General features: G+C 42.2%; 1 protein-coding gene across 2 annotated transcripts in view; it reads right to left on the bottom strand.

The window, feature by feature from the left end:
* The window catches only part of SKAP1 (src kinase associated phosphoprotein 1), a 304,194-nt gene that overhangs the window by 37,194 nt on the left and 243,117 nt on the right, over positions 1-23,883 (bottom strand). For both annotated transcript variants that reach the window (XM_070393189.1, XM_070393190.1), the window contains 4 exons: positions 8,477-8,554; positions 7,414-7,497; positions 4,603-4,727; positions 2,226-2,289 (listed from right to left, as the gene is read on the bottom strand). In XM_070393189.1, the coding sequence (XP_070249290.1) occupies positions 2,226-2,289; positions 4,603-4,727; positions 7,414-7,497; positions 8,477-8,554 (351 nt within the window). The remainder of the gene's footprint in view (positions 1-2,225; positions 2,290-4,602; positions 4,728-7,413; positions 7,498-8,476; positions 8,555-23,883) is intronic.

Here is a 23,883-nt window from a genome sequence, read left to right as displayed (position 1 = left end):
AAACATGTCAAAAGAAAATGAAACGCTAGGTTAAGTGCTATTATTTCTAATGTGGGCCTTGGTGGCAGGAAATCTACAGAAAAGGCCAGACTAGCACTGCATCAGGTTTAAACCATCAACATAAATCCTTCCTTGCAATAAAACTTGATCAGGATGAAGCAGCCCTGGCAAGTATGGGTGTGCGAGTGAGCGCACGAGGTAAAGGGAAGAAAATAGGCCAGAAGAGGAGATGCCAGCAGGCCACGCACTGCTCGTCAAGTAGAAAACTGGAAGGGTGAGTGATGGCCTGTGGCTCTCCAGGGTGCACAGAGCTGGAGGAACAACGGTGGCTTCCGTAGGGCATCGGAGCTGTCAGAAGCTCATCTCTCCCATGATCTCACTGCAGAATTTCAGGACAAGCTTGTTTATAGAGAAAGGCAAAACTGGAAGAGGAACAGAAAGCGGGATATGGAAAAAATATAACAGCAATACAAGACCAAATGGAATGGCTTAGTGTTGTGGTTACCATGTCCTTTTGCAACTGTACAGTCTGGCTGACCTTAAAGTGGGTCATGGCATAGGAGATGTTGAGCCATTACACAGCACTGGGGAGCCCAGGGCAGGGGAGGGAGATTGGATTTTGATTTTAATAGGGAACTGGGAAGGTTCATTCTCTGATGTGTAGTACAGAGTGCTCTCCGAAACCCTGCTGAGGGACCTCTGCAGGATGGGCGAGTGCAGTCAGGGTCCTCTAGGGAAGGAAAGGATGGAGAGACATCCGATGTTCATTTCAAAACACAATAAAACTGTTTGGCTTGATTAGGCTTTTAATAAAGATTTTGAAACAATTTCCATCTGAGTTCTGGTGCCACCTCATATGAGGAAGGGATCAAAGACACATTTGTGGCTTAAACCATATGTTATTATTTTGTTTGTTTTAAAATAAAATGGAATGAATAATTTCTTCAATGTGGAATTCTGAAAGTACCACAGGGTACAGCTCAATAAAGCTGCTTTGAGTTTTATTGAGGTTTACACACTTAGGGGTATATTACATGCATAAATCTAAGGCACCTAGATGAGAGTGTACCCTGTAGTCTCGCCATCAATGTTCATGTTTGCCTAGTTCCAGTCTATTATACGTGATGCTCTTGGTAGAGGCAATAGTTTGTTTTTGTGATAGCAAAAGCATAAACTGAGTAAAACAGGCAATTCTTGTAATTAAAGCTCTGGTGCTTCCTTCTTTTTATCAACAATAAAATCTTATAGCAGATTAAAAACAACAACACAGAGATGAAAGGCTTGATGCTTTTAGGTTGACGTACTTCTCCCTAGGTTGTGGGCCATATACAAAGTTGATGTTTCTGTCTGTGGAGTCAGGGTCCTGCCATGATGTACACCATTAGGAGGGTCATCTGAAGGTTGGCTACTTCTACCTGCCAGGCCACTCCCAGACAAGGCCTCCTGGGCCACGGTCATTGCTGTGCCTGCAGGCTGGCCGGCAGAGGGTACTCTGAGAGCAGTCATTTAACATCTTCAGGCAGGACTCTTCCAGTCATAAAGCAAGGAGCATTTTATTGTGGGTTGGGAGTAGCAATTTGTTTGTAATGCCCAATGTTGTTGAAGGCCACCTAGTTGAGCTTAGGTTTTTTTCTTCCTACTAAGACCAAAACAAGAAGATTTTGGATCTAAATTGCATCTAGATGACTTAAGTTTGATATCATGAAACACGAAATTGAGCTGAGCTGGTTATCAACATCTCCTTTTCTAGTGATTATGAATATTACAGACTTGTCTATAGGGAGGTGGATGAGCTAGGAAGATATCATCTCCAGGTTGATGGTTTTTTTATCTTCTCATTTATATAGGGCTCAATTTGTTATTATAATATAAGGCAGTGGTTCTCAACCGTCTGGCCCTTTCAATACAGTTCCTCATGTTGTGACCCAACCATAAAATTATTTTCGTTGCTACTTCCTAACTGTAATGTTGCTACTGTTATGAATCGTCATGTAAATATCTGATATGCAGGATGGTCTTAGGCGACCCCTGTGAAAGGGTCGTTCGACCGCCAAAGGGGTCGCGACCCACAGGTTGAGAACCGCTGATGTAAGGGATGTGGTAGGGAGGGTAAAAGGGGGAACAGGTAGAAAGAAACACATATTGAAGCCCGTGGATTATATTTATGCCATAGAACTTCAACTGCAAACCCACTCAAGTATTGTTTCTATAATAATGATACTTACCCTTTAACAAGAAACTTATTTGATCCACCCAGTCTCTGGCTTCAGCAGGATTAGTAGCTGTAAACTAGAGAAAAATTAGTGAGTTAATTTATCACCTTCACTAAAATTTCCATGAATCCTATTAGGGGGTTCACGGTGGGGGGAACTTGTGAGTCATGTTACAGAGTCATGTTGAAAGCTTAGGATTGTCTGCCTGCTTAATATTTTGAAAAAAGACCAAAATGCTCAAAGTGATTTTTCCCTTTAGCCATTTTGTATATCCAATGTTGACAGCTATTTGAGTCCAGAATTCATGTCCATGTGCACTCATTTGATTACCTATTCATTCATCAGACATTTATTTGATAAAAGTTTACAGGAAAAAAGCAACCCCAAATTCCTGACTTCAGAGAATAATGCATCAGTTATGGAGACAACATACACACTTGAAGTGGAAACATTATAAAGAAGGAACATTTGATAACAGCTGGATGTTGAGAGGAGACAGGGAGCACTTGTTGTCTAGGGTAAGCAGGGAAGCTTGTTGAGGGAATGCTGTCCTGTTTGGATTTTAAAAGGAGTTGTTGAAAACTGGTGGAGGGAGTTGGACAGTTTAGGAAGGGAAAACCATGTGCAAAAGATGAGGAATGAGACCATCGTGTATGGGGAAGGTAGGCAGATAAACTTGACTGGAGAACAATAACCGATGAAGCTAAAGGGTTGAGGGCCAGAGAAGAGTTGATGAAACTAGGAGTGCAGACTTACAATGTAGGCGATAGGAAGCCACTGTAAATTCTAGCAAAAGGAATGGGAGACTCACTTAGTTGTGTATAGAAGGGATTGAAATAGGGAGAAATTGGAGATGGAAGACCAACTAGAAGGCTATTTAACTAATCCTCTGGGTGAAGTGATAAGGACTTAACTATTGTGATGGCTGTGGGAATAAGTAAGAAGGGAAAGGTCCAAAGGATATTGTAGAAGAAGAATCCACAGACCATGATAATGACTTGGATCCAATGGGCCAAAGAAAAGAAGAAGTAAACAAACTCTACATTCTGATTCACAAAACAGGCCAGCCAGGCATCAATCCTGTGTAATTTTTTTTACTTTAAATGAATCAACTCGAAATGAATGTTCCTGAAAACATTTTTATTATCTGGCCATTAGGGGAAGACAAAGATATGTGCTGTATATGAAACCTACATTCCTGCTTAGTACTCATTAATAGACATTGTCATTCTTGGTTTCTTAAAAACACATTTGTATAAAAAAAGTCTAGGGAAATGGATTTAGATTTGTCATATAAATTTTTATCTGAATAAGGCACCATCAGAGCTGAATAGTAAAAATAACTTAGAAACATACCCAGTGCATACATCTGTGTTATATATATCTATGAATGATTCTATAGAAAAGTTTAAATTAAAAAAATTTGAAATCATATAATGAAGACCTAGGTCATTTAACAAAATAAGGGTTAAGAAACTGCAGAAACATAAAAGGATGACTGTTGACAAAAACTTGGAGTCAAAGGGTTACGTAAGTGGTTAATATTAACCTTAGCATGGTTTTTCTCTTTTTCACAAGTTAGTTAAAGGTTTTCTAAACTGTTGTCATAAAATTGTGATAAGATAAAAATTACCCATAAGCAGGAAACAATATGTATATACATATGCACAAGTACATTTTTGTTGAAAATCACTGTATTCTCATAGTCAGACATTTTTTATTGCTTTAAAAATTTTGTGATAGGCTATAAATGCATTAAATATTATATTATATCAAAATATATTAAAAATGAATACAGTGAAGAATAAATCTTTCTTACCCCCACCTAGGTCTACTCCCTCAGTTATCACTATTACTATTCAGTAATCATTGTCACCAATATCTGAGGAATCGTCCAAAGATATGTAGTGCATCTATACACAGGGGGATTATTTTGGATAGCAAGATGAATATAGGAAAATAAAGTAGTTTTCACTCGACAGTCAGATTTTTCCTTTTCTGGATTTCATGGGAAAAAAGTGAAGATAATCGTTGCAAAATAGGATGGGAATGAAAGCCATGAAATTAGAGGCTCTGAATGAGGAATTAGATTGTGTGCTGCAATAGATGACAAGACTCTCACCTATGGAGGAAGACCAAGAAGAGGAGGGATGAAGAGAGAGAAGCCAGGCGGAGGCAGTATCTAGTTTGAGAGTGGCAGCCGACAGGAGAGAAGGGAGGGCATAACACAGCAAAGATGTCGACCTGTCAAGAAAGAAGGTCTGAGTCGAAAATGAGCAGGTAACAGAGAAAGGATGAAACCCAGCAGAGCAACCACGGCTCACATGCAACATGGAAGGAACCTGCAACACGAAGGAGGACCACCATCCATCTCCTTGGCTCATCCTACCTCATAGCTGCGCCTATCCTGGGAGGTCAGTTCAAAGCAGGATTCTTTCTTGGAGTCTTTTCGCAGGTGGGGGGCCATCCGTACGCTGTAGCCCTCAATGAGAAAGGTCCCTTTGGGCTGCTTGCCTGCAAGACAGGAAAGCTCTTTGTACCCCTAGAGAGAGACGCAACTGCCAAGGGAAGGCATCTTCTCTGGTATGTAAAGTAAAAGCACAGAAGCAGCTGTTACATCCCTGAGGAGCCACAAGAGTCAAGGAAAGAGTCAAGGAGAAGCTACTGCGACAGTGAGGCAGACATCACTGCCAAGCTAGGGAAATGCTACAGGAAAGGTTATTTTGCCAAAGGAGCACAACGGAGACAGAGAATTTATTAGAATGTTAAGAGATCTATAATAACAGAAGGAAGGAATTATTACAGCAGGGAGAGCGTGGCTGTAAACGTGAGGCTCTTGAAGGCTGTTATTGAAATGAAACATGATGATCAGGCCCAACAGAGCTCACATTTGAGGGGAGGGATAGCAGCGCAGGGGGCATTCTCAGTTCCCAGGATCTCCTCCTATGCCCTATGCAGCCTGTGGGCTAAACTGTTCTCCCCCCTCCTGCTGGCCGGGTGGGGATTTGTGCTAGAGGGAGAGTAATCCAAACTCAGTATTTTATCCTCCTTCCAAGAGGTCAAATTGGGAAGTAGCAGAGTAATGCTGAATATCATCAGATGTTGAGGAAGGAGATAAAAGACGAAGGACCCTATGTGAAAGAAAGGAGACAGTATCCTGCTGTCACTCCCTTGAAAAAAAAATATTAGATACAGCAAGGGAAGAAGTGGATCCCAAGAATTCTGTGTCTTCATGATGTGTTCAGGCAGAATGCACAGAGGACAGGCACCACAGTGTCTGGGTGATGCTTTGTGTTCTGTATCATGTGGAATGAATTCCTTAATTAGGGCATTTTGATGATGATGATGAGGAGGATGGCAGTGGGCTGACAATAATTAAAAGAAAAGAAAAAGATTCTGTCCTTCCCTGGTTGAGCTAAAAAAAAATACGCAAACACTCTGTATTTACTAAGAAAACGTCTTGGGCACAATAAGAAGTAACTGGCGAGAAGGGAGCCATGCAACAGTGCTTTTTGACACCAGAATCTTTTTTGTTAAAGTATCTCTCCTTGTTCTAACTGGCCACTAAAATGTTTTGTTGTTTCTTCGGTCACCAGATTTTATTTCACCCTGACAGCAAAATGGTCAATAAAAGTCTCCTAGTCTCTCGCTCTTGTTCTCCCTCTCACCTTGAGTGTAAAGGATCTCTGAATGAATGAACACGATACTTGGTTTTCTATTCAGATATGCCAACCGCTTATTTAAATGCAAGGGAAAGGATGAACATTTTTACAAAGACCTGCATGTTGTATTAGTTTGAAGGTTTAAAAATAAGAAAATCCACCTGGCTGGCTTGTAAGCCAAGAATTCAGGGGAGAAGTTGTGGTGGCTGGATTTGAGAGTGGGCTGGAGTTTGGGTAGGAGACTCGTCACTCAGCTTTTGAGGTATGCTGCTATCATTTCTAAGCAGGGCTTCACAATTTACCCCTAGGTGGAAAGGCCCTGAAAAATCCGAGATGGTGAACCCAAGATGAAGGTCAGTGATACTTGCAGTAGTAGGCAGAGAGGCAGGGTGAGACAATTGCCTCCAAGCCCGAGGGCAAATCTTAAGGATTCCAAGTCATTTAGCAAAACTGCAGTCCTTTCTGCTACCTTAGTGCCAAAGATTCAGGAAGTTCAAAGGCAATGGGGTAAAATCTGATTATGTCTTAGACTGGATATCCAGGCATTGGGGAGGAATAAGCCTGGGAAAGAAGGAAGAGTGGAGAAACAGAAAACGATCTGAAGGAAAAGGAAGAATTTACTCTGGGTCATTGGCCTCTGTACCAAGGCCATAGAGCAGAAGGACCCTCCCCCCCCCCCTCCTTCCCCGCCAAGAATTGATGTTCTGCTTTACTTGATCACCCTCTTGCTTTGTAGAATTACTCCTGGGACAGCCTGACTCTGAGGAGGATACCCTATTTGAAAGTTTGCATTCACCTAAAATGATAATGTTTAGCTTGTGTAGATTTGTGGCTGCCTCCAATTGTGCTTATATTTTCTATTCCTTCTCACGAATTAAGCAACTGTGTTGAGCATGGATGGGAGTTCTTCTAGGGATAGCTTATGTGTGTTGTGCTTCATTGAGTCAGTGGTGGCTGATTAAGAAGCTGCTCTGGCCTGAGTCAACACTTTGCTGTGGCTGCCATCTGCCTGAAGGGTGTCTCTTGGGCACAGCGACCATTTGGGTCCCAACACTCCATGGCTCCAGGGGTGTCCACTGGATTACTTCTCAGGAGTCAGCAGGATAAAGTTTGAAACATGTTCTTAGAGAGTTTGGACTTGAAAGTTCTATTTCTGGGCCACTGGTCAGCTGTTTAAATCTTTCTCAGAGTTAATTTATTTTCAAATTTTAATTACATTATTAAGAGTTTGAGGTTTTTTTTTTTTTTTTTAAATGCCAAAGTGTTCAACCTTGATAATGTTATTAGTCATAATAAAAGATAAGGCTTCGACATGCTGACCACAATATCCTAGTGTTTATGGGGACATCAATTCTAAATTGGCATCTGAGTGTTTGGTGATAGGCAAGGTATTATTTACTCAAGCCTGTTTCTTTCCCAAGCAGGTCCCTTTATGGGTGTTAGTTAAGGATTGCTGTCTTGAGATCCAAGTGCTTGAGAATTTACGGAGTGTTTGCATCCAGGAGTGAGATGCTGCTGTGCAAATGAAGAACACTTACTTTTCTCATTAGCATAGTAGCAGAAGAGGCCTCTGCTGACAACACACCATCTCTTCTGCCACTCTGATCCAAAGAAACTGGGATCTAAATGGAACAGCAGTGAGGGACATAAATTCAGGTAACTACAATCACTGAAGAGTCCGTAAAATCTAACCACACACAGTCCAGTGTGTTATTGTTTTATTTCCCAGGTTAATGGACTGTAAAACCCTCCCGTTCACTCCCACAGGTTATCCCATATTGACTCAGGGTCCAGAGGACTTGCTCAGTCAGAAGTCCAAGTTCTAAACAGGGTTTGCCTGCTCTGACCCCTGACAGCTGCCTATCTTCCTTTATTTCAGCTTCAAATCTTACCCTGTACTTTTCAAATTCTCCATGATATCTTTATGTGTTGCCTTTTAGCAAACCAAAATGATGCTCTAGGCCAGTGGTTCTCAACCTACCTAATGCCGCGACCCTTTAATACAGTTCCTCATGTTGTGGTGACCCCCAACCATAAAATTATTTTCGTTGCTACTTCATAACTGTAATTTTGCTATTGTTATGAGTTGTAATGTAAATATCTGATATGCAGGATGTATTTTCATTGTTACAAATTGAACATAATTAAAGCATAGTGATTAATCACAAAAACAATATGTAATTATATATGTGTTTTCCGATGGTCTTAGGCGGTTGTTCGACCCCCAAAGGGGTCGCGACCCACAGGTTGATAACCGCTGCTCTAGGCAACATAGTTTCATTCTTCATGGGAGTACACTGAGAGATGAGAACAAGAATAGCATTCATTTGTTCATTCAACAAGTATTTATTAAGCACCTATTGTATACCAGGTGAGCAAGGCAGATCCAGTCCCTTTTCTGATGAAGCTCACAATCTGCTGAGGATTTGGGGCCATCTCTGTTTAGCCTACACACCAGACTTCCTATCTTCCCTTCCTTTTGCCTCCCACCTACTTAACACAGCCTTGGGCCTAGAGAAGACACCTGCTGTGTTAGCCCTCTTTTTCCTCATTTCCCTCCCCTTCCTGGAATGTCCTGAGATAGATGGGTCTGATCATTACCTTTACTTTTCTTCTCCAAGTATCCTTGCTTAATGATGCTATCAAGCTCTTGAGCTCCTCTTGGGAAGTCTTCTATTCCTAAAAGGAACAACAGCAAAATGCTTTATTGAAACCTGACAGAATGTTCATTTATTTAGGCTACTTTCGATAGCCTACGTTAACGAAGGGATACAGAAGAACAACTGCTTAAACACAGCACAAAATAAAACAACTTCTAAATGACTGGGGGAAAAAGTAAATTTTCTTTCTTCCTAAGTATATCTAAGGCTAAAATCACTTAAAATGATCTAAACATACATTCGTTTGTACACGGGGAGGTAGCCTAAATATGTATTGATTGGCCAGAAAAGGACTCCAGAGAATGAAGAATGAGCTCCACATTGGATAATCCACATTGAGATAATCAACAGTCAAATGAACAGCCACCAGCACAGACAAGCCTTAATGAGTGAGAGTTCACCATGAACACAGTCACCTCAGGAGCAATAAACACACATTCTTTTTTTTTTTTTTTTAAGCAAACAGCCACCTTAGTGAACATACGTTTTATGAAGTTCATACAAAGAAGGGTTATGCAAGCTGAACTTGGCAATGACTGCCAAATCCTGGTTTTGTCAAAGTATGGGAAGGAGTCTAAGAATGGTGGAAGCTGTTATGAAGAGAAGATCCTGGAACTGACACTAGCCTTTATTTATTTTTATTTTTTAAAAATATATTTTATTGATTTTTTTTGCAGAGAGGAAGGGAGAGGGATAGAGAGTTAGAAACATCGATCAGCCACCTCCTGCACACTCCCTACTGGGGATGTGCCTGCAACCAAGGTACATGCCCTTGACCGGAATTGAACCTGGGACCCTTCAGTCCACAGGCCGGTGCTCTCCACTGAGCCAAACCGGTTAGGGCTGACACCAGCCTTCAATTGCATGCTGCTAACATTCTTGGCTTTCAATTAGCCTGGTTAGGTACAAATTTATTGAAAAGTCAAGATCCTGATTCATCTTCCACCATCGGAGTTTATACTTATTTTATAGAAGGGAGGGGCAAAGAACAGAGACAAAGAGGAAGAAATTTACTCCTCAAAAAATAAAGTGAGCCCTGGCTGGATGGCTCAGTTAGTTGCAGGCACTTTACCTAGGTTATCAGTTTGATCCCTGGTTGGGGTGTGTACAAGAGGCAATTAATTGCTGTTTCTCTCTTTCTCTCTCCCTTCGTCTCTCTCTAAAATCAATAAACATATCCTCCGGTGAGGATAAAAAAAAGAAACACAACAACAACCCTCCCCAACTCTTTAAAAAATATAATTCTATATTTCTTAATTAGGAGAAATAAAAGGAGTGGGTTAGTGTAGTCCTAATATGTATTCTTTTAGTCCCCAAACCCAATTCTCTTGTCATTTGCCTTAAAATATTTAGAGAGCAAACAAAACACAAACCAAAATAAGGCACAGCCTATGCACTATCTTGAGACTGTTGGCTGGAATACTTTTTCTCAACGACACGATTTTTAAAAATATCTCCTACAATAACTAACTTTTATTCAGTGATGGCTACTTTGCTCAGTGCTTTACATACTTTTTGTTTAAAAACAACATTTTCAGACAATGCAAAATGTAACTAAAATTACCACTTGCTTCTAAGCTGTCCTAAGCTTAGTTTTAAACACATGAATCAGGAGAGCTTCTCTTTTTTCTTTTTCAGTTTGTCTAAAGGCCTGTTTGTCCACATTGTCAACTTCCTTGTTTACGGACGGTTCGGATTTGTGTGTTTTAGTTAGCCAACTCTGTGGCTGCTATACATCCTCCCAGAGAAGTCTCAGGGTGCACGCATGAGATTAACAGCAACAAGGGAGAATTCGTTGGTCTAAGACCCTTTCATTTCTCCCACTTCTCTGAAAATTCTATTATCTCTTTGGAAATGCTCTCCAAGAAAACAGACACAGATCCTACTGAGGATGGGGTGAGGAGCAGTACGGCTGAGAAGGCCCTTTGAAGCAGAGCCCACCCTCTCTGCAGTGCGGTCAAAAAAATTGCTCCTAGAGGCCTAAACATTAAATGAAAAAAACACAGGAGATAAGGAAAACAGGGTCGCCTAAGCTTGAAGTATTCATCTCTTTTTCCCATGGGTTTCCCCTACCTTTTTCTTTTTTTCTTTTAAGGTCTTGTTAAACTTAAGAGACACAGCTACCTGTTAAAGATGCTGAGAGTCTGGATCATAAAAGACACGTTAAACGTTCTATTAGACTCCAAACCTCCTTTTAAAAATGCAAATCTAAATGCCATTTTATGGAACATCTATAATTATGAAAATGGGAAGACAGTGCCTTGTGTGCGGGGAGAGTCTGCGAGTATGAATATTACATTAATGTGCCCACACCAGCTCACTGATCCTGCTGGCAGGAGCATAAAAAATGCTTGAGTGAAACTTTTATTTAGATGTTAAGACTCCAGGCCCCAGCGGGGTGACGGCGACAGTCCCTGTGAGTTGCCATCAGAGAGAGAGCTTGAATTGAATTACCCAGGGGGGAAGGAAGTAGTGATGAGCACTGCTTCGCTTATTTAATTTCATTTACTTTCAGTACATTATCAGCATGAGGCTTTTCTCTCCCCACCAACCGAAACCCAAGAATGCCGCCACCAAGAAAACAAAGACACCATGCGGCAGAGATGCTTGGACTTCGAGTCACCGATTCTGGGAGACCAGAGACAGCACCGTCACCACCTTCCCTCCCCAGCGTCACACCTGGCGGTCTACAATCGGGCACTGAATGAGTTGCCGAATTTCCTTTCTTGGTCATTTACCAACAAGATTCTGAAGAGGAACAGAGCTGGAAATTGCCGTATTTTGTAAGATGTGTGAGGCTGCTTTCTTATTAGAGGGACTCTGTACTGATGAACGCTCTTGCCTGGTTTCTCCTGTGGGAAGTGGGAAAAGGGATTACAGGTGACGTTTGGAATGGCTATGGAAAAAAATGAGGAAACCAACTAAAATCAATCTCTATTCTTTTGATCGTTTTCCATGTGGCAGGGCGCTGTACAATAACAGAGTTGTTCTCGATGTAAAGTTGACTGTGAGCTCTATTTCATCAGCTCCATGGCTTATCAGATAAATCTAGAGCAGCGGTTCTCAACCTGTGGGTCGCGACCCCTTTGGCGGTCGAACGACCCTTTCACAGGGGTCGCCTAAGACCATCCTGCATATCAGATATTTACATGACGATTCATAACAGTAGCAACATTACAGTTATGAAATAGCAACGAAAAGAATTTTATGGTTGGGTCACCACAAGAGGAACTGTATTTAAAGGGCCAGAGGTTGAGAACCACTGATCTAGACAACCAAAGTGGGGCGCCACTGTGGCAATCAAGCTATCTCTTCTTTCAGTCAGTTCAGGGTCCTACTGATGGAGAACTGATTACCCTGAGGGTGCACACGTTAGCCTCCGTCCTGGGGTGATGAGACAGGAGGCGTCTTGTAGGTCCGAATTGACACCTACTGGCAAGTGAACAGATCTGCAGAGTTACTTAATGCAGAATACAAGTATGTAAATGCCTTGCAGGAAGATAATAAAAGTAGGAAGAAGCCACAAATAATTGCTATTTTACGGCAGAAACATTTATATTTAAATATGCAATTTTTTAAAAAATTGAGGGTTTTTTTTTGTCCATTTCCTGAAAAAAGATAAGAAATGATTTAGATTTATTGGGAATGAATGGCCCTCTTGGATAAACCTTAGGGTGTATCACATTATATCAGCACAAAACAGAATTACATTAGTGTCATAATCTCTCTCTACCACGACACTTAACGAAAACTGTCAGAACAGCCTATAGAAAGGAAAGATTCACTTAGCTGGATGATGTGGGGCCATACGGATAAGATCAACAGAGCAGTGTGCTACCCAGAAGTGATGGCCACCCAACTTCCATGGCAGATAAAGATAAAAGAAATTCTCAGACATCCTTCTCTCCTCACCCAGATTCCTTTAAACCCCGTATCCCACCCGTCCCCAACTCTGCCATTAAAAAACGACAGAGTGGGATTCCATCTCTCAGCGCTAAACATGAATCCTCACTCAGCTACGCACAGCAACAACAATGGGGACCCTTTAGAGTGTGATACATTTCCATAAAACAGCCAATAAAAAAGACACGGGAGCTTATGTGAGTCACGGCCTATTTAACCAGCTGCGTTCTAGCCCACTGAGAAAAGAGAATTGGAGAAATCAGTTGGCAACACCACAGCACAAGGCTAATAGTACAGGAGGCCACACAATTTCCACTGCGAAAAGGCTGCCGCGCCTGCGGAACAAACCAGGTGCTTGCGAACTTCATTACAGGTAGCTGGTTTGGTCTCTTGCTAACTCAACTGAAACGAAAATCGGTAATTAAAAAGAAGAAGAATATTTTGTTCAAGTCCCCACCTTAAATGGTGGACTTCTCCTCCCATCCTCCCCTTTCCTTTTAATTCAAGTTCTTCTCAACTGTTTGGAAAAAAGGGACCAAACGAACTCCATCCAGCCTGTAGACTGATAGCTCCCGGGGGTGAATTTCAGGCAGGGTGACGTCCACCAGGGGCCTTCATTCGGGTGTCCGTGATAAAGGACCCGGGGAGCTGGTTGGATGAGGTGGGAGAAAATCTAATATTTGAAGGCTGGGAACGGTCACGTTCCATTTGCAAGTCCATTTCACTTACAGATCGCTGGTGTGTGTGCACTGCAGACAAGTGACAAACACACACTTCACAGTGTTCCAAAGGCACAAAAAGGGGAACAGGCAGGTGGGGTGCGTGGATAGTATCCTCCTGTTTGTGGATCCTAAATCTGTTCATGAAACCCTCTTCCTTGTATTTTGTTTCTGTGGCCTTTAATAAGCTTGTTACTGTTTTTCCTTAGCTTCTTGCATTTCTGGGTTACTTTCTCCTCAATTTTCAGGAATCCTATATAATAAAAGCCCAGCGACCATAACTATGTAATGACCAGAATGACCGCTCGACCAGTTGCTATAAGGTGCATTGACCACCTCTTAGTCCCTCCCTCCCCGGCCTGCAGGCTCCGATTGCCGGATGGCGAATGGGGAACCGGGGTGGGTGGTGGCGGGGTGGGATTGGGGATTGGTGAGGGGAACCGGGTGGGCGGCAGCGGTGGGGCAGGACTGGGGATTGGCGAGGGGAACCGGGTGGGTGGCGGCGGCGGGGCAGGACTGGGGACTGGCGAGTGAGAAGGTGGCCCTGTTCGCAGGCTAGGCCTAGGGACCCTACCCGCGCACGATTTCATGTGCTGGGCCTCTAGTCAGTCCATAAATGACAGCTTGAGGTGTCTGTCAAGCAGTGTTCTGTCATTTTGCTTCACTTACTAAGGAATTTAGACCAACACACATAAGGTGAAAAATTTTAAATCATTAATAATAGACTTAGGATCTAGAAGTTTCAAAGATATAGAAACCACTCAGCTTTAATTTCATGGAGAAATATATTGAATGGCAGATGAAAGGGAAGGAGCGAACAGAATGTGCTCAATCAAGTTCTTTAACAAGCTGTGACATAAGAAGCTAGGAAACAAAACAGGCGCAGTTGGAGCTAGACTGACGGACATCTGCGGATGGTAGAAATAATACATTTGTAGGTAGCCAACCAGCGCAGAAGACGGCATTCAGGAGATCCTGATGGACTCTTATTGCCCCTCCAATTATTTAAGGTCTTAAAAAAAAAATCTGTTAATCCAGGTAACAGACCTAACAGTGTTAAAAAAAATCTGTGGGAGAGATCTTGTTATACTGAAGATAAAGAAAATACATGACAGATTCTAGGCCAGGAGTACTAAGGAAAAAAAAGCAGATAATTGAACAAAATGATTATAACTAGCCTATCTGTATATCTTAATAACAATGGTAAAAAAATAAAGAACAAGTTTTTAATCCACATTTTAACGTCTCATTTGAGCTCCACGATAACCCGGTGAGGACACTATCAGTTCTGCTGCAGAGACGGGGAAACGGAAGCTCGGTGAAACTGAGGGACTTGCCGAAGGTTGCTTGGCTACAAAAGCCCATGAGCCTCCCACCACCCTGAGCTTCACCTGAGGGGACACACTCAGAAAAGGCTGAGGAAAGATAGGGTCTTCCCACCTCACTCTCCCACAAAAGAGACCCCACTTCAATATGGAAAAAGAAACAGACCGATGTATGGTTATTCTCATACTTGATGTCAAAAATTACTTTAAGATCTTGTATTGCTTATTTACTTTTTAAAGTGCTGGCTGATTTATCTGTGGAATTGCTTTCTAGGGCGAGGCTGTGTGAAATGCAAGATGTCAACAGATACACAGAGCAAAATAGGAGAATGATAATGTAATCAGAGGATACACAGGGCAAAGAAAATACAAGCGGAAGCAACCTGGAGCTCTCTAAAAAATGCCACTTGGTCACCAAGGTTTATAAAACCTCTTCTGACACAGAGTGAGATCTAGAAAAATGAAGCCCTGTTCCAGCGGAGGGCTCACACAGGCATCTTGGACCTGATTCGCTTACTCTTTCAGGAAGATGCATTGGTTAAAAAAGAAAGAAAGAAGTTAAGCCAATTATCCAAGTTGGATTCTTTTCATAAGACACTCAATCAGTAATGCCAAGCTGCAAGGCAACATACTGAAACCATGAATATTCATGGAGGATGAAGGCTCTAGTTCCAACAAAGAGGAACCACACTAAGTGAATAGGATTGTGGCCTTAGAAGTCTCCAAGGTCTTCACTCTCAGTGGGCTTTTACTTATAAAATGAAAGGATGAGAAGAAAGTCTTTCCAACTCTAGGCACGATAACTTCTACAACACTATGTCCAGCACCTTAATCAATGGTAAGAAGAGCATCTGGTGGGTGTAAATACTAGTAGTTAATCTTAAAGCATAACTAATCCTATACAATAAAAGCCTAATATGTTAAGTGTCCGGTCATCCATTCAACCAATCAAAGTGTAATATGCTAATGATATGCTAAGGCTGCTCACCTGCTTGTTATGACGTGCACTGACCACCAGGGGACAGACAGTCAATCAGGTGACCAGTCACTATGACATGCACTGACCACCAGGGGGCAGACACTCTGACTGGTAGGTCAACTTGCTGCTGGGGTCCAGCTGATTGGGACTGAGCAAGACGGGCCAGACATGCCCTGGAGCCCTCACGCCGTCCTTCCCCAGCTGGCCAACCTCCTGTGTCCCTCCCCAGCCCCGATCGTGCACCAGTGGGATCCCTCGGCCTGGCCTGTGCCCTCTCGCAATTCGGGCTGAGAACCCCGCCCCGAGTGCATGAATTTCGTGCACCAGGACTCTAGTTCAATATAATAATCATTGATTCTCAATCATGGTATATGACGCAGTGGTATCTTTTGATTAGTTTAAGGTGTTGAGTTAAAGGGTGGAGATTTTGGATACTTTACTTTTAGAATAAGAATCCTTCCCTAAAATATACATAGTATAAACTCTAAGGAGTTTGGTGCTAATGATTTAATTTCTTGAAGCCGAAAGAAAAACTGCCACTGGGAAATCTGGTCCCTTTCATAGAGGGCAATGCAATTCATTATTTGTACACCTGTTTCTTTACTTATTTATTATTATTATTGTTGTTACTCCTCAACCGAGGATATTTTTCCATTGATGTGTAGGGAGAGTGGAAGAGAGAGGGAAAGACAGAGAGAAACATTGATGCGAGAGGCATCAATTGGTTGCCTTCTGCACCAGCTCCTACTGGGGCCTGGGCCAGGGAGGAGCCTGCAGCCAAGGAATATGCCCTTGACCAGAATCGAATCCAGGACCCTTTGGTCCGCAGGCTGGCACTCTAGCCATTGAGCAAAACCGGCCGGGACCGTATACCTGTTTCTTTATCCCTAAAGGCACAGTACGCACAGTAGGTGCCCAATAAATGTTTGTTAAACTGAGCTGAAACCACTTCTAGCCTAATGGGACTTGTGATCTAAGAAGGCAATATGGGAGTGAATATTTGTTAGATAAATCATTTTTACCCAAGCCACAAACAGCAATTTCTGTTCTGCTGTATATTCACTCTTTTAATCTTAAGGTTGGTAATGTGAAATAAGAAATTAAAGAAGGGAAAGAAAGGAAGCGTTAGACAAGAGAGCAAGGAGGATGTGGGGAGTGCGGAAGTCAGGATGAATAACAGTGGTACTGAGAATGATAGGAGGAGGGCTAGGAGGATTTGGGGAAAAATTTTAGGAAAAAAGACTATGAACCCCAATTGCAGAGAACTAAATTTCTGAGCCTATTTCACAGCCTCAGTGAGACACCAATTCTGTTCACCTCAGACCTTATGTATCTTCAGGAAAGCATCAGAGGAGGGGGTTCGGAAGAAGCCATAAATGGACAAAGGGCTGAGCCAAACTCCGACAACTGAAACGAATAACTGAATACTCTTCAGAAAACAGCTGTTGATAGCAATTTCTGAGCTACAGACCTTGAGTGGCTGAGAACCTGATCTCTTCTCATGGCATTGCCCCAGCCTTATTCTTTTATTTCTCTTTGAACCCACACAGGTACATTTGTTTGCATCCTGAATGCAAATATCCTACGTGTGTCTGAGCACTTAACAGTGTTGCCGGTGAAGACAATGTGGGGATCAGTGTCCTAGAATCCTGGCGTCTCTATTTTAGTTACTCTCCAAACCAAAAGATTTCAAGGAGGGAGAGAATGATAATAATTCTATCTTCCCCCTGTCTCTCTAGTTAAAGACATTCAGATATCATCAGAGCACTGCCTGAAAAACAACACAAAACAGAAACTGTTAAAGCAAACAAAGCAGAAAATAAAAAAGAAGACTCGGGAACTAATTATCGTGATTCTCCGGGGGTATTTCAGGGTGGGTGATCTAATGAGAACTCTCATACCCCATCAGGAAGAACTTGATGGGAATGAATGACCTTAGCCATGTGGCTTTGACCTGGCATGTGTCATCTACTGGACAAAGTGCCACTACCCAACCAGACCTCACTCCCAGCCGGCTCCCGGGTGAGTCGGAGTATGGAATCGGAGACAGAAAAATGAAGGCTCTCATAAGGAACCTGAGGGCATTTGAGATTTAAAATCTTACTTGATTCTTCTGTTTCATTTGACAGAACTCAAGTCTGAAGTAAGTCGAACTTTGCAAGGAAAAAAAATTAGAGAGGGGGAAATGAGGGTGATGTATCTAGACCCAAAAGTTTCCAACCAAATCGAGTCTGTAATTGCAAAATAAAAACACTAAATCTCAATATCTATTTGCACAGCTCATTAACCAAGGGCTCACACTCAGCAAATGGAAACACACACACACACACACACACAAACCACCCAAAAAAAGAAAAAGAAAAAAAAAAAAGACTTCAGTACCAAATACATCTGGAAAGTTACTATGGAGACCGCCCATCCTTAGGATCTGAACTAGGCCCTGTCACAATCTGTTTGGTTGCTGTCAGATGCATCTGTCTGTCTGTCTTTATCGCTGACTTAGAAAGTAGCAAATCGGATGAGGCAAAGTATCTTTTGTCAAACAGTGCTGAAGAGAGAGAGAGCGAGGGCGAGAGAAAGGGAGAGAGAAAGCGAGAGAGCATTCTTTTCCCCATTGAGCATTCTGAACATTATGGCAGGCACCCGACCTGCTCTGCTACTGGGACGACATGATTTACAATGTGAAAAGGGAAAACCTAAATCACCACGTAATGAAAACATTAAAGTTAATGCATCACAAGTGAGGAATTTATTACCATTAACTCCAATAAACAGTTATAAAACACTCGTCCTTTCCTGTCCAAGCGCAGGGACACAGACACTGGACTTCATTAAGCTCAACTTTCTTTTCTTCTCCACTAGACCAGTCATGTGTGTTTGAACCAACCACCATTTATTGTTAAGTGGACTGGCTCATTTTCCAGGGCTGTAGGAAGCTGAAGGCACATCCATTTTGCTTCACGGTGCTTGGTACAGACGGATGAAATAGCCAAGTTTAGAAGACACGCAGCTCTGTATTTCTATATACGTTTATTCAAAAGTCCCTACAATGTGTGTCTGATGAAAGTAGAGTAGCTCTTCTGAGCAGCCCTTCGCAGAGGCAGGTATATAAGTAATAATGCCTGGTCAGGAGGGTGGCATATTGGATGCCAACGCACGTCGGGTACGTTTAGCTGAGTAATTTTTCCCTCGTTATTGTTTGGCATAGAACCTTAGGAGCCTGGGATGGAAACCCATTTCCTTCCAACATTTCTCTCTGTCATAGGGGCAGACCAGTTTATGACCTTAAGGTTGTTCATGAACAAAAGAGACGGCACATATTGGATGGCTAAGGTAGACTGGTTCCGGATTCATTTGTTTCACGGGGGAAAAAAAGAGCGAAAGTCTCTTTGGGAAGCCAACTCTAATTATGGAATTGCCTGGGTGTTACAAAGCAGACGGGAGAGGCAGCAAGAAATGCAGGCTTCCCTGGCCGAATAGTTAGAATCGTGACAACGATAACAGTAACTCTTCACAGTCGGATAGCACTTTACTTAGTGTTTGTAAGATGCTTTCCTTTCTGGCACCTCCTTGATTCTGATACAGACACAAAGCCCTCCACAGTCTGGCCTTCAGAAGTTGGATCTGAGGCTCAGTGAGGGAAAGGGACTTTCTCACACAGCTGGAAAAAAAAGAATCAGACATAAACTCAGCTTTTTTTTTTAAGTTCCAAATTCAGTACTTTTTTTTTTTTTTTGGCTAAACCATGCTATACAAACATTTTCCATAATGAATAATGTTGTAATCATAACCATGATGTAAACTCAAGCTGAAGAATGGTTTAGTTCTAGATTTCTCAGTCCAAATTTCGTGGATTTAGGTCCCAGTCATGCCAGATGGAGCCTGAGAGCTGTCCAGGATGTTAACCCGGAAGTGGGACCCGATCTTTGGCACGGTCAGAGAAGAGGTAGGTACCTGGGTGACCCTCCGGTCTGAGGTTCTCAGGGACGTTTAACCCCACCTGCTGGTTCTCTCAGGGGCCAAACTGCGCAGAACATATGAAAGGAGAGAAGCCCTGGTGCAGAGTTCGAGCTGCATATCCTGCCTCACCACAGTTAAAATTTCCATAGGTAGAAGCAACTGCCAAAAGGTGACATAATTGAAAAAAGTAGTAATACTTGTCAAGGAAATTCTTCTAAGTATTATTTCATCCCTTATTTTAGCGTCTCCGTAAGGGTCCGTCATGAAGTACCCTTAGATGGAGAGGTTACAGGGCTCTCCAGCAGGGATGAAGCAAGACCCTGCAACTCATTTTACTGTTGGGGAAACTAAAGCCCAACCAGCTGGACGACGTGACTCACCCAATGATGTCATTACATGACTCACTCGGTGGTGTCATTATGGAACAGCACCCAAGGTAATATGACTAATTTGTTGCAGAGTGGAGAAGAGAAATAGGGTTTTCTGACTCTAGTTCAGAATAATATTACTTCTCCCCCGATAGCTAGGTAACAGTCTTTCTCTGACCCTGCTACAGGGGGTTTAATTTATGCGGGGAGACTAAACCAGGGAGGTCCCAAATCTTGGGACACACAGTCCAGTGCGGAGTGAGAAGCCTCCTGAAAGAGGTGATTTAAATAATCGCCTATGCCCTGAATACGGAGGCCCCCTCCCTCCTTGCTGCTCGGTTATAAGGACCTCAGTGGTTGTGTATAATGGCACCACCAGCAGATTCATGGATCCTTTTCTGGAAAAAATGAATGGCCTCAGAGAAAAGACTTACAGATACTAACTTTTGGGAGAAACCAAGCAAAAGGGTTGGGTCTCCCCCCCCTCCCCCCGCCCACTCCTAAAGTGAAGCCCACGAGTTGACGCGCTCCATCTTGGCACCCAGAAGTTTCAATCTGCATTTTAGTGCCTTTCTTTTAATATAAGCAGAGCCTAGGGATCACCAGACATTTGCAGAAAAGCTTCCAACCTGAAAGACAAAGACCTAAACATACAAAAAGGAAGTCAGGGGAAATAGAGTTAATTTAGGGAGTAGAAAAGAAAATTACATAAGACACTGGGGGGTAAGGGAAGGCAGGGGTTTGTCAAGGGCGGGGGGGAAAAAAGGACACTTATGTAATACCCTTTGTAATACTTTTAGCGAAAAATAATAAAAAAAAAAAAGAAAAGAAAATTAAAAACTAAAACAAACAAACCATCATTATATCTCCAGAGGGATGATAAGACACCATGTCCATGAAATAGGATAATTATAAAGGAACAATCAGAGAACAAGAGAAGACGGAAATGAAATTCATTATAGCCAAAATTAAAAACAAAATCAATAGGTGAGTTGGAGGACAAACTGAGGCAGTCTTAAAGAAATAAGACAAAAAGATCAAGAAAAATAAAACAAACCAGAAAAGATAAAAATATTGGCTCAGTGGTTGAGCATTGACCTATGAACCAGGAGGTCACGGTTCGATTCCTGGTCAGGGAAGATGCCCAGGTTATGGGTTTGATCCTCAGTAGGGGGCGTGCAGGAGGCAGCTGATCAATGATGCTCATCATTGATGTTTCCATCTCTCTTTCTCTCTGAAATCAATAAAAAAAATTGGAACATAGAGAATAAAAGGTGTGAAATAATGCAAAAAACTACAATTTCTTGCTCTGGCCAGTGTTCTCAGTGGTTAGAGCACTGGTCTGAGGACTGAAGGGTCGTGGGTTTGATTCCCTGTCAAGGGCAAGTACCTGGGTGGCAGGTTTGATCCCTGGTCCTGGTGGAGGTGCGTGTGGGAGGCGACCAGTTGATGTTTCTGTCTCACATCGATGTTTCTGTCTCTCTCTCCCCCTCCCTCCCTCTCTTCCGCTCTCTCTAAAAATCAATGGAAACAATATCCTCAGGTGAGTGTTAACAAGAAACAAAAAGCAGAAAAACCAGTACACGTTCTCAAAATGAGGGATATGGGTCTTCTGATTGAAAGGCTCTCTGTACACCCAGCACATGAACGAAAAGTGACCCACACCTTTGTAATCGCTGTGAAATTTCAGAACACAATGGGTAATGAGAAGCTCATAAAAGCTTCTGAATCAGAAGAAAAGACTGGGTCATGTACAAAGAATCAAGAAGCTAGAAGTGCCCTAGTCGGTTTGACTCAGTGGATAGAGCATCGGCCTGAGGACCGAAGGATCCCAGGTTCCATTCTGGTCAAAGGGCATGTACCTCGGCTGCAGGCTTGACCCCCGGCCCCATCTGGGGGCGTGCGAGAGGCAACCAGTTGATGTGTCTCTCTCACATCGATGTTTTTCTCTCTCTGTGTCTCTCCCCCTCCCTTCTACTCTCTCTGATAACCAATGGGAAAAATATCTTTAGGTGAGGCTCAACAAAAATAAATAAAAAAGCTGGAAACCAATGAAGCAAAACTTTCCAAATTCTAAGGGGAAATGATTTTCATTACAATTTTTTTACACCCAAACTGTCCATCAAGGGTGACGGTAGAATAAGGAGATGTTCAGACATGTATAATCCCAAGAAATTTCCCTCCTAGGCAGCCCTTCTCAGGATACCGCCAGAGAGTGTGCTCTACCAAAATGGGTCCCACCAAGAAAGAAGGTAACATTGGATCGAGGGGTGACTCTGACAAAGGGAAGAGATGAAGGGATGTCCCGAGTGTCAGCTGGCCTCCAGGGCAGCCAGCCCAGAGTGGGGAGGAGGAGAGGCCTCCAGGAGAGCTGTTCCCAAAACAGAATGAACGGCTAGATCCTCTGCTGTGTTTGACCACGTGGAAAATAGAGAGGCGGATGTTACAATCCTGTTGAAAAGTTTGGGAAGCATTAGAGATGGCGACTTAGAAAACTAATCAAGTGAAAAAGCCACGGCATTTGCCAACTCTAGAAAAAACAGGAAATAAAACTTAATTACAGAAGTTTATGAGGGTTGGCAGTAAATACAGTTTACATAGTTAAAATCATGTAAACCCTAAAATGAAACTAACTAAAAATTATGATATAATTATGTTGGGAAGATGAAGGGAGAAGTGAGGGTCGGGATGAGATAAGAGGAGTAAATTCTCCTCTGCCATTATATGAAATCAATAGATAATGTCTGAAATTGTGAAATAAAAAATATCTGTGTAATAGTATTATTTAGAAATGTGGAAGTACACACCAGAATTGATGAAAGCGTTGAAAGGGGTTGTCCCAGGAGAGCAGTACTCTGGTATTGGGAAGTGATGACTGCTTGTAGTGCTATATGATTTTTTTTTTGTGTGTGTGTGTATGTGTGTGTTAATCCTCACCTGAGGATATTTTTTTCCCATTGATTTTTAGAGAGAGAGGGAGGGAAGAATGGAGGGAGATATATATATAGAGAAACATTGATGTGAGAGAGACACATCAATCGATTGCCTCCTGCATGTACCCCAACCTGGGTCGGGGATCAAACCTGCAACCTAGGTATGTGCCCTTGACCAGGAATCAAACCCTTGACCCTTTGGTGCATGGGCTGACACTAACCACTGAGATCACCGGCCAGCACACTACTACTTGATTTCTAAAAACTATATATGTATTATTTTGACAAAAATAAAAAACAATTAGAAAGTGAAAAAGTGTCATTTTACAACTATTTTACCACAAAGCCATATGCGTCCATATTTACATAATGATGTCCATTCTGAATGGCTAAACATAACAAAATTCCTAAACTTGATGTGAAGGGTTTAAAGCAAAGGAATCCAGAAAAGAAAGGTGAAGTCAGTGTAGACTAAAGAGAAACAATTTTATTAAAAACAGTTACACAAAGCCATATTTGAATTAGGTGTTGTTTTAAGAATATTTTAATAATCTGCTGTCTTTGCATAATTTTGAAATTCATCTGCAATGTTGTATTTTGTTTTACCAGAGGTTTAATTCTGCTTACCCTCTTCCTACCATTGCAAGGGGACCCACAAAAACAGGGGGATCTGCTTTATTTCACAAGTCACCAAGGGTATGTAATAATCTCATTATGAAATTTGGGGTCAGAAGCCCAGGATATAAACTTGGGTTGCAATTTACAAAATAGTATTATAGCATTGCGCATGACCAGAACTGGATAAAGTACCTGCAGACAAAATCATATCCGGAAAAATTTATTTGGCGCCTACCGTGTAGGAAGCGTTGTGCCGGAGGAGGGGCACGGGATTCCTAGGACGTCCTAGAAAGACGACTTCAGATCAGTGCAAAGACACAGAGAGCACAGACATGATTTTAATTTATAGGGTTGGAAAGGTACAAGGCCATAAAACAAGACACCTGTGGTCCGGCATTTATGTTAAAGGTTTCGCCTTTTTAAAAAATAATCAGAAACACATAATCATTATTCTTGACATAAATTACACTTTAGATTGGGGGTGGAAATCATGTTTTAAGGATAGGAAGGGAAGGAAAAGTAAAACCAACTGCGTGTAATTTT

Source organism: Myotis yumanensis, unplaced genomic scaffold, assembly GCF_028538775.1.
Source record: "Myotis yumanensis isolate MYYU_CA2020_CCGP unplaced genomic scaffold, mMyoYum1.0.hap1 SCAF_16, whole genome shotgun sequence".
Taxonomy (NCBI): domain Eukaryota; kingdom Metazoa; phylum Chordata; class Mammalia; order Chiroptera; family Vespertilionidae; genus Myotis; species Myotis yumanensis.
The sequence above is the reverse complement of the archived record's forward strand: the minus strand, read 5'-3'. Positions and strand labels throughout refer to the sequence as shown.